The 12,116-nt window shown below is 41.8% G+C and overlaps 1 protein-coding gene across 3 annotated transcripts in view; it reads right to left on the bottom strand.

Moving 5' to 3' along the window:
- The window catches only part of LOC110494505 (chemokine-like protein TAFA-1), a 240,175-nt gene that overhangs the window by 29,273 nt on the left and 198,786 nt on the right, over positions 1 to 12,116 (bottom strand). For all 3 annotated transcript variants that reach the window (XR_005037063.1, XR_005037062.1, XM_021569633.2), the window contains exon 3: positions 1,457 to 1,597. Coding sequence is in view for 1 of the 3 variants with exons in the window: in XM_021569633.2 (XP_021425308.1) it covers positions 1,457 to 1,597 (141 nt within the window). In the remaining 2 variants the exon portion in view is untranslated. The remainder of the gene's footprint in view (positions 1 to 1,456; positions 1,598 to 12,116) is intronic.

The following is a 12,116-nucleotide window of genomic DNA, read 5'->3' as shown; positions in this document are numbered from 1 at the left end:
ATTCATTCTCCCTTCCCCACCACCTCACCCCCCTCATCCTCTCTATCCTCTCCTATCTGTTCATTATCCCTTTCCCACCACCTCACCCCCCTCATCCTCTCCATCCTCTAGATCCTCACCTATCTATTCATTCTCCCTTCCCCACCACCTCACTCCCCATCCTCTCTATCCTCTCCTATCTGTTCATTATCCCTTTCCCACCACCTCACCCCCCTCATCCTCTCCATCCTCTCCATCCTCACCTATCTATTTATTCTCCCTTCCCCACCAACTCACTCCCCATCCACTCCACCCTCTCCCATCTGGATCTTATCAACTGATCACATCAAGGCAGTGTAAATATATAAATCAGTTTTCGTTATGTGAATGCCATGTTTAGTTAACATACACAAACAATTGTCCAGAGGTCCATGGTTAAAACATGTTGTCATGGTAGAGTGGAGGAGACATTGTTTGGTTGGCTGTCTAGTCTGTGTGGGGACAAAACTGTCTGCTGGAAGAACTACAGTGCTGTTTTCAAGGTTAGAACTCTTTAAATGTTTCTTTCAGAGAGTTTTCCCCTTTGTGAAATGCACTGAGCATGCTTTCTTAAGTAGGGTGAGTCAACCAAGTTCGGAGTCCTTAGCCTTAAAGGTTTATGCAGTTGGTTTGAGGATGAGATCGCTAAGTTTTGTGTCTCAATACTAATATCTAATTCATATTCCAGAACTGATCAAGATGGAGCAAGCCAAGGGATTGAAGAGGGCAGACGTGCGCCCCGTCATTGCAATGTCTTTCATAATGAAGACGTCTCGGTGTCGTTCCTTTGTGAGGCCAGCCTAGATTACTTTCATCTTTGAGGAGTTTGAGGTGAAACAATAAAGAGGGCATCAGGATACATGAGTTCTGAAGTTGTGAAGGAGCTAGGCTCTCTGAGCTGTTCTATCCCACTGTGCTTGTGACTGCCTGTGCTCTCCATTCCCCTGGAACTGTGTTGATTATTTTCCTCAGTTAGGCGTTTCAGGTGTGTCAGCCCAGGGATTCATTTATGAACCTAAGCTGCCTTGGGCCATGCAATGTGAAACATGGGCCATTCCCAGGTGCTCAACAGTGCACCTGAGGTATTGATTGTCTCCCTTTGCAGCACTTACCCAGGTTCAACTTAGTCTCCAACTAAGAGTGCTTAATTATCTTAAATGACTTCACTAAGACAGAAGAGAGTCATGCAGGAATGAGCCGCATTAGGAGAAAAAGAGATTAAACACCTCAGCATGTGGCTGTCTCTCTCAAACGTAATGTTAGAATTACAATGTTATAAACTACTGTAAGAAAGTACCTCTACACTACATTTATTTTTACAATAAAACATCTGACTACTAAGCCAATGATGGATACAACACATATGACATACAGTATGTAGTCAAACTAAACTTATGTGTTGATGAAAGTAAATAACATACTATGAACATGTCCTTACCGTCCACACAAGAGGGTTTGTTGCGTGTCGTCCCGGCCACTTTCCCCGGTAGACAGGAGCACTTGACGGTCTGGGAGCGCTCCTCGATACGGTTCTTATTACAGCACCGGTGGGCTGCGATCACCTCACACGTCCCTCCTTCTGAGGACACACACAGAGGGACAGACTGGTTAGCCTACCACAGGGGAGCTGAGGAGTTTGATTGGGTCACGTATTCTCCCTCTCTGGCTGCTAGGTCACCACACTGCTGATTATTACGCACACTTGTCACCATTGTCACGCGCACCAGCGCTTATTGTCACTCACCTGGACTCCATCACCTCCTTGATTACCTGCCCTATTTATGTCCCTGCCTTTGGTTCCCTCCCCAGGCGTTATGGTTTCTGTATCTGTTTCATGTCGGTGCGCTGTTCGTGTTTCTTGTTTTGTTCATGTTGGTTTATTTATTAAATGTATTCACTCCCTGAACTTGCTTCCCTACTCTCAGCGTACATGGTTACAGATTGGATAATTACCGTGGAGCATACAGTATACTAGAACGTCAAGAGTAGGATTCATGTTGGATTATAAATTGGTATATGCGGAGGGTAGAAAATGGTATGCTAGAAATAAAATAAATCCCTGCTGTGAATAACATTTTTGAACACATTATCTACAGCGGCCTATAAAAAAACACATTGTGCTAAATAAGACCACTGTGCTTCTTTTAATTTGCTTCTACTGTATGGTTATAAATATTATCTTAAAAAATGATGAGGTTAAAAACATTTATGTTGTTTTTAACATCCTGAACTTTAATCATTAGTTCATATCATCATATACTGCATGCAAATGTTAAAAATCCTGCTGAAAATAAAATAAATTCACATCATTATAAACGTAAGTCACACAACATGCAATTACTATGTTATCCTTTTCACCACAGCATGCGTTGCAAATTGCCCCTAGAGGCATTTAGATGATTCTAATTTGACTCTCAGAGTTCCTCACTCCATACAAATCCCTCCCTGATGATGAGGAAATGATGCTCTGCTCTCACATTAACGTGGCTGTCTTTGCATCCCTGAGATCCTGCATATGATATTTATATGTTCCAGTAGGTGAGAAATGCTCCTGGGGTTCTGGAGTGAAGGCCTGGAGATACAGAGCAATTACGCTCCTCTCATTATGACTACATCAGTTCTTAACCAGGCCGACTGGGTTAAACCAGCCTCCATTCACTCCACTCACAATGGCTCTCCTGCAGAGGTGATATCATTCACAACAACTGCAGCACAATGGACCTTGTTCTGACAAAAGACAGTGTCAGACAAATTCAGAGAGAGAAGAGGAGAAACTCGCCAATGCCACTGGTGGGTCCAAGTAACAAGAGGGATCGCCCTGGGGAGTGAGGGGCTGATGGGGCCTAGGGACGTCCCTCCTTGTCTAAAGAGAGAGAGAGGACGGCAGAGGGATAGGGGGATGGAGACAGAGGGAGAGGGCAGGGGCCTGACAGAGCCCGCAACTGGGTCGGTGAGTAATGACGGAGACACTGAGAGTGCCCCTTTCACACAATTATAAGGTGGCTGGCTAATGCAGCCAGAGGAGATGCAGGAGAGGGGCCCTAAATCACTGTGTGGCCCTCTCCTCATGCCCCAGGAAAAACTCTTTATCTTCCTGCGACAGCCATCGCTACAGACACCACCGTCCAACAGTTAAACTGGAGCTCATCCGAGGACACAGAGGGGAGGAGAGAGGGATAATTGGAGAAAGAGTAGTGGCATACAGGAGCCAAAGAACACTTCCTCTTTTGTAGCAGTGTGTTTTTCTTTATGGTGGCTTTGCATTTTAAACATGGTGGTAAATTGTTATATTTTTTTATTGAAGGCAGGCCCTGTAAATGTCTGAAGTGGCTGGGTCCTGAAAAAAAGATCTGAGCTGAGCTCTCACCGGGATGGACAGGTTTGGTAACACTTTCCTGCTCACATGTTCATCAAGGGCTGCCATGCCCAGACCACAGGCAGTGGGGACTGGGATTAAAATGAGAAAATTTGCAGTCATGTTGGCCGCCGCTGTCCTGCAGTATTAATGTCACTCTCCACAAGCTTAGGTGTTGATATATCGGGCCATGAGGCAGAACACAAACCATAGAAGTGAGGAAGTAATCCCTTGAGTGCGCTATATTTAAACCGCAAAACCCACAATATGCTGGACTAGTTGAATATTTTACTGGTAGTTTCCTGCCTGGAGACATGCTTTCAAGTCTGTGGTAGAGGCAGAACTCACAAAATGTCCACTTTCAAGTCATGTCTACCAAGAGAATATTTATCTAACCCCATGGCCTGTTATCGGTTGGTCTAAAACCACAATGATTCCATCAGACTCCTTAATGCTGAAAAAGCATTTCCATGAGGAATCAGCTGTTTTGTCCATAGGAAATATAAAGCCCTCTGATGACTATGTATGAACAGCATTTCTAAGGATATTCAAAGACTATGGGGTCTTCCAACCTCTTTATCTGACCCCCATATGGGATGCTTGATCAAAACATAGCACTTGTATGTTTGTGTGGTTGTGTGTATGAGTTTGTCTGCGTGCATGCTTGCGTGTGTGTGTATGTGTGTGTTATTTAGTTCCAGACCCTGGGGTCAGGTAAGCAGCTCTTTGTCCAGCCATCAGCCAGGTGGACATTAGAGCAGTTACTCAGTACCATCTGTGCAGACAGAGAATGAGAGCCATACAATGGGACTGCTCTGACACCACAGGGCCAGAGGAGAGAGATACTAAGAGGACAAATGGCCACTTGGATAGTACATTATGCTGTCCACATAAACCTAAGCTAATTTGGACCATGTCAGCACGGGGCAAATATTTGTCTATTACCCTGTTTGTGTGTACATGCATGCCTGTGTGTGCGTGCACCTGGCCTATGTGTGTGTGTGTGTATTTGTCTCTCTGTGTATGTGAATGTAAGCAAGGTGAAATGTACATATACATTGAGTGTAGAAAACATGAAGAACACCTACTCTTTACATGACATAGACTGACCAAGTGAATCCAGGTGAAAGCTATGATCCTTTATTGATGTCACTTGTTAAAGATGCACTATGCAGAAATTGCTACGACATTTCTTGGTTGATAAAATTCTAATAGTTAACCTAATTTTAGTTTATGTGACAAAACAAGCAAGGATAGTGTAGAGAATCATTGTACCATCTAAACCGCTGTGAAATATCTTTTCCATAATGAAATATGTTGTATTTTCAGCTGTTTGAAGCTGGTGTACAAAAACGAAAGCAAAAGATGAAAAAACGGGAAGCATAAAAATATTGCACATACAGTAGAACAGATATATTGCTTCATAGACTTGCTTTCAATGAGAATGACAGATCTATAACACACTTTTCTATGTGAATTTGGTCGGGTCGCCCAAAAAGTTACATATTTCAGCTTTAAATCCACTTCAATCATGTAGATGAAGGGGAGGTGACAGGTTAAAGAAGTATGTTTAAGTCTTGAGACATGGATTGTGTATGTCTGCCATTCAGAGGGTGAATGGGCATGGCAAAATATTTAAGTGAACGAGGATGGTACTAGGTGCCAGGCACACCGGTTTGTGTCAAGAACTGCAACACTGCTGGGTTTTTCACGCTCAACAATTTCCCGTGTGTATCAAGAATGTTCCATAACCCAAAGGACATCCAGACAACATGACACAATTTTGGGAATTATTGGTGTCAACATGGGCCAGCATCCCTGTGGAACGCTTTTGATACCTTGTACAGTCCATGCCCCGATGAATTGAGTCTGTTCTGAGAGCAAAAGGGGGTGCAACTCAATATTAAGAGGTGTTCTTAATGTTTTGTACACTCAGTGTACATGTGAGTGTGTGTTTGATGGATGGACCGTTTACAGGCTGTCACAGCAGCTAAAAGGGTTAATCCAAACAGGTCAAATGGAGTAGGTGGTTCTGCTCTCTACCCTTTGGGTGGATGAGGTGAAGGGCATCAACGAGAGCATCGACTGGTCATTTTTCTCCTCGGAGCCCACGGTGACTTCAGTCATTAGACAACGCGATTAAGTGATTATGTTTAAGGAAATCGATGCTTCATTGTTTTCATCTTAGCCCAACGGCCAATTAAAACCCAACTAATGAGAGAGCGCTTCAATATGAAGAGATAGAAGAGATGAGAAATTGAAGCTTACAGGTCAGCCATTATTCACAATAATGAATTAACCGCTCAGCATTAAAAAGCACAGAGAAACAAGTTTGAAAGCTATAGTACGGTAGGATTGTAAAGTCTTTGCGCTCATGTACTGTATATTGAGCACTCCCACACATACATCCAGTATGGCTCTCCAATGACAACATCAGGCAAAGGGAACATTTGCAAGAGAGCAAAGGAGCCTTGTGTTATAGACAGGGAGGTTTCCGGCTACTCACTCCCCTCTCGCTAAATCTGGCCAGTTCAGACAACGAGACAATAGCAGTGTTTGTGTCTATGTCAGTACAGAGATAACTGCCTCTAATCTATGCAGAGTTTGCCTCTCTCTCTCTCTCTCTCACTCTCACTCCAAGAGTGGCCATTAAGCCGGTATGTATTGCTGAAACAACAAACTCCACAAATTGAGAAGTTCAGTCTAAATCACCACAACATCTTAATCACAATGCACTCAAGAGAAGATGTGTTCTTTCCATTTTCTTTCATGTTTGAGGGGGTCTTTTGTTTTGGCTTCCTTCGTTCTACCTCTTCTCTGTGTGGGGTTTTAATCACTAACTGACAGCACAAAGTTTAGTTTAAATGGGCAGAAAGACTCAATCTCAGGAGTGTGGTTATAATGATTTTATCTTTCAATAAGTAGGTAAGGGGAAAACACCCCAAACAAAGAACTAAACATAATTTGTGGCTTTCATTTATGGAACTAAGTGGGGGCTGTGTTCATTTGCAGTTTGTTTGAAGGCGGTGATGGAAATCAAATTGAGTTTTTCATCCCCTCACCCTTAGAGCTTATCGACTATGAACCTTAAAACAATATTTTCTTAATCTGTTTTCTGTTAAAAACATATCTACTAAAGTACCACCAGTGTTCCATTATCTACAGCATTGAAGTGAATTGTTTTCAGTCACACTGGAATATGGTGGAGTAAGGCCATGCATTATGGAACAGACCCTTCTTTTCAGACAATGTATTCACGCTTGAATGGCACACATACCTTAGGTGCAGTACATTCATTGTGAAGTGCTTTGATTGCTAACAAATAAGTCTGACATCAAAACAGCCCTATTCTGTTTGGCCGAGTCTGTCTTTAGCATCAGTTAGCTGGGTCTTTACCGGGTGGACTGGCAATCAGCAAGCATCAGAAATTAAGACAGAAAATGGGAGATATTAATGACTCGTTTGAGGAGGCAGAGGCATCCATCAAAGTGGATGAGGCCCAGCTGTCCCTGTGCATGTATCTTTAATGGTGCTCCTCGTCATTATCAGCCAGGCAGAGGGATTTAGCTCATTACTTAAACATCAAGGAGGAACTCCAAGAACACTCCCCTGATTACTTAAGATAATGTTTAAATGCGCTACAAAGCAACATCATATGGACTCCAAATGAGATGAAATCTAGCCTCGCCAGAAAAACTGTTTTCGTGTCGTTCACTCTGACTTAAATTAATGCTCTCCATATTTCATCTGCTCAAATGCACCCTCTGAGTCAGAACTGTGCGAATTTACACAGCCCCATGACTAGCACTGGAGGCTTTGGAGTCTTTCAGACGAAAGACCCCACGTCCATCCATGCAATGCAAGTTTAAACAGGCAGCAGGGCTTCTGCGTGTGGATTGATGGAATCCCCTCAATGGGGTTGATATGAGCCGGCTGCTGTATTTTGATGGTAGCCTTTGGTGCCCCCGCCTCGGCCCCAGTAGCTTGTGGGTTCACACACACCATGACTAGGTCATCTCCCAGGGAAGTGTGCTGCCTAGGTTGTCGAGGTTCATACCACCTCGCTGCCACTAACACTCTCTGACTCACACCTCCCGGTGAAGAAAAGGAATGTGTGAAGGAACAAAAGGAGTGTGTGTGTGTGTGTGTGTGTGTGTGTGTGTGTGTGTGTGTGTGTGTGTGTGCGTGTGTGCGTGGTTGTGTGTAAGTGCACGTGTTTGGGAGAGAGGGCATATTTCTGTAAAAGCATAAGGAATAGGCTACATCTTGGCTCGACACCCAGGTTCACACTCAAAATAATCCAAAGCAACAGCAGAGCGCCCCGAGCCCTGTGAGTGAATCATCCGCTAGGACTTGATCCCTAGCCAGACAGAGACGGCCCTGCTACAGCACTGTGTTCACAGGGCTGACGCCAGCCAACATGGTTAGATAACAAAGGCAACCCTGAGGAGGTGGGCACTGAGACACGTTCAAGCCAATTGTCGCTAAATATATCTAAATTCTCTGGATGGCACACAGCAAAATCAATGGTGTACATTTAACTTAAATGTACACTATTTTCAGTGAACATACGTGTCCCACTGAACTGGTGTTAAAATAACACTTTTAAAAGTGTTAAAGATTTAACACTAGTTTTTCCCATTCAACTCTTAAAGTGTTCAAATTAACTTGATTGTGGCATTTGCATAGCTCTACTGTAGAGTGATACGCAACATCTACTGTGCAATATATAACACTTGATTTAGAGTAAGCTGGCCACACTTTGCTTCGTGCTGACGCTGTTACATTTTCTCAGTGTAAGAAATGAACACCTGTAGTGTTACACTAAATCATTTTGAGCTGTTGTTTTTTTACACTATGTTGTAAAGCCTATTTTGCACATTTCATAGAGTGCTTTTTCTTTTCAAGTAAATCACCCATGACTCTATTTGTTAGTGACAGAGACATGATTATTTCATTTGCTCCTTTTAGAGGCCTGTGGCTTTCATCAAATGATTACCTAGGTGAGTGATATCATTAAAATTAAACTCTGTGACAATACAATTGATACAGTGCCTTCAGAAAGTATTCACACCCCTTGACTTATTCCACATTTTGTTGTGTTACAGCCTGAATTCAAAATTGATTAAAAAAATGTGTTTCACACCCATCTACACACAATACCCCATAATAACAAAGTGAAAACATGCTTTAAAATTGTCTGCCAATTGAGTGAAAATGAAATACAGAAATATCTCATTTACATAAGCGTTCACACCCCTGAGTCAATACATGTTAGAATCACCTTTGACAGTGATTATAGCTGTGAGTCTTTCTGGGTATGTCTCTAAGAGCTTCGCACACCCGGATTGTACAATATTTGCACATTATTCTTTTTTACATTCTTCAAACTCGGTCAAGTTGGATCATTGCTAGACAGCCATTTTCAAGTCTTGCCATAGATATTCAAGACGATTAAAGTAAAAACTTTAACTAGGCCAGTTAGGAACATTTCACATTGTCTTGGTAAGAAACTCCACTGTATATTTGGCATTGTGATTTAGGTTATTTTCCTGCAGAAAGATGAATTTGTCTCCCAGTGTCTGTTGGAAAGCAGACTGAACCAGGTTTAACTCTGTGCTTAGCTCTATTCCATTTATTTTTATCCTAAAAAACTCCCTAGTCCTTGTTGATGACAATCATACCCATAACATGATGCAGTCACCACCATGCTCGAAAATAGGAGTGGTACTCAGTGATGTTTTGTGTTGGATTTTCCCCAAACATAACACTTTGTATTCAAGACATAAAGTACATTTATTTGCCAATTTTGTTGATGTTTTACTTTATTGCCTTATTGTGAACAGGATGCATGTTTTGGAATATTTTGGAGTAACTACAATGCTGTTGATCCGTCCTCAGTTTTCTCCTATCACAGCCATTCAACTTTGGAAATGTTTTAAAGTCACCATTGGCCTCATGGTAAAATCTCTGAGCGTTTTCCTTCCTCTCTGACAAGTGAGTTAGGAAGGACATCTGTGTCTTTGTAGTGACTGGGTGTATTGATACACCAGTGAAATTCATATCTTCACCATGCTCAAAGGGATATTCAATGTCTGCTTTTTTTTACCCATCTACCAATAGGTGCCCTTCTTTGCGAGGCATTGGAAAACCTCCCTGGTCTTTGTGTTTGAACCAGTGTTTAAAATTCATGGCTCGACTGAAGGACCTTACAGATAATTGTATGTGTGGGGTACAGAGATGAGGTAGTCATTAAAAAATTATGTTAAACACTATTATTTTACACAGAGTATGTCCATGCAACTTATAATACGACTTGTTAAGCACATTTTTACTCCTGAACTTATTTAGGCTTGCCATAACAAAGGGTTTGAATACTTATTGACTCAAGACATTTCAGCTTTTCATTATTTATTCATTTTTAAAAACAGAATTTCACTTTGACATTATGGGGTATTGTGTGTGGGTCAGTGACACAAACTCTCAATGTAATATTTTTTATTTATTCAGGCTGTAACACAACAAAGTATGGGAAAAGTCAAGGGGTGTAAATACTTTCTGAATTAAGAATGACTGTCAGAGTTAGGAAAGTTGATAAAAAAGACTACCCTAAATCATTTAAACTGGAACAACCATTTCATTAACAGGTGCAATACAACTGATTGGATTAGTTTAGAAAAATGTATGTTATTCATCTTTGTGTTGCATAAGATTCATTAATCAATCAATGTACATGCAAAACCACAAATATTAAAAACATTATAGCATGCTGGGAAATATGATAATGATGGGTGTGGTTTTGATGGGATTCTTTTACTCTCCAAAGTGTAAAACAATAACTCTGGTTATATATTATCACCAACACTGGGGGGTTATTTTATACCACTGAGTGTTAATTTCACTCTTACAGAGTGAAAAATCAACACGGGCTAATTTGCTGTGCAGCCAACTTGGTTGTTTTCAAGATCTCAGAGGAAGCCCAGAAAATGTATGTATTGTGTACAGTTTCGACTAAGTTCATATAATGTTAAATCATCTATGCTGAATTTAGATTGAAACTGTTGAGTTTGACCATCGGCATACATTTGCTGGTCACATGTAGGTAGGTGAGTTTACCCCTGGTCATTTATCAGTGAACCATCTCCGGCCCAGATAAACAAGTGGACACTGTGGAGCACAGCAAAGTACATCCAGGTAGCAGTGCTATCAGCTAACATGCTGATGCTGACTGTGAGCTGAGAGCGGGGAACTCCACCGTGCTCCTGATCAGAGCTCAGACAGACAGACAGGTAGAGAGAAACCACTGACCTAGTCACATGAATCAATTGTGTTTTTTCCTCAACTAGCACAGCTTATCTACTAAGCTATCTAAACACCCACTGAATTGTAAGCATCATCGCAGAGACACACTCTGACTCACATCTATCATCCTGGTGACCAGTTGCTGGAAGGAGAATGCGTATGTGTGTATCTTCAACTGAAACAATGCCTTTAAATAATTGGTACCCTCTTCCTGGTGCATTCCATGCCCCACAGCGGTTAGTATGTGATAAGTTATAAAAACAAAATACTAAAACACAGTACTACTGGTAAACTAACAGTTATGATATCTCTAACTAGTCATTCTATTGAAGTGAATGGGAGGTGGGAGGTGTGTCTGAATGGCCTCAGCCCAGGTCGGTTCTTAATCACGTGTATGGAGTACCACACCAGGGCCATATTACTCAGATGCCCACATCTTTATGGTTATTAAAGTTAACAACTGCTGCGTGCCTCATTTACCCACACTCTATCAATACCAGTTCAGCACCATGAAATTACCCCAGTCCAGAGGGAGCACTGTGACAAACCTGATTAAGAAATGGTCTGTAATGCTCGGGTGTAAAATGCTCCATGTCCAGGAGTGAGTTGGCTGCAAAACGTTATTCTCAAGATCCAATGGGTGGAGGATAGGTGCTAGGGGTTGTTGATGTCCATAATAGCTTCTATGTCAATTCTAACTTTTATGTGTATTAGAAAATGAATAGCAAGTGTCTGAAAACACACTTCGCGGCAACTACAGTTGAAGTCAGAAGTTTACATACACCTTAACCAAATACATTTAAACTCAGTTTTTAACAATTCCTGATATTTAATCCTAGTAAACATTCCCTGTCTTAGGTCAGTTAGGATCACCACTTTATTTTAAGAATGTGAAATGTCAGAATAATAGTAGAGAGAATGATTTACTTCAGCTTTTATTTCTTTCATCACATTCCCAGTGGGTCAGAAGTTTACATACACTCAATTAGTATTTGGTAGCATTGCCTTTAAATTGCTTTACTTGGCTCATTGTGGGAATCTTTCCACAAGCTTCCCACAATAAGTTGGGTGAATTTTGGCCCATTCCTCCTGACAGAGCTGGTGGAACTGAGTCAGGTTTGAAGGCTTCCTTGCTCACACAAGCTTTTTCAGTTCTACCCACACATTTTCTATAGGATTGAGGTCAGGGCTTTGTGGTGGCCACTCCATCACACCTTGACATTGTTGTCCTTAAGCCATTTTGCCACAACTTTGGAAGTATGCTTGGGGTCATTGTCCATTTGGAAGACCCTTGTGACCAAGATTTAATCCTGACTGATGTCTTGAGATGTTGCTTCAATGTATAATGTATCCACATAATTGTCCTGCCTCATGATGCCATCTAAGGTAGGCCTTCAAATACATCCACAGGTACACCTCCTTATTGACTCAAATGATGTCA

The sequence above is a fragment of the Oncorhynchus mykiss genome, chromosome 17 (assembly GCF_013265735.2).
Source record: "Oncorhynchus mykiss isolate Arlee chromosome 17, USDA_OmykA_1.1, whole genome shotgun sequence".
NCBI lineage: Eukaryota > Metazoa > Chordata > Actinopteri > Salmoniformes > Salmonidae > Oncorhynchus > Oncorhynchus mykiss.
This window is presented reverse-complemented; position numbering and strand designations above follow the sequence as displayed.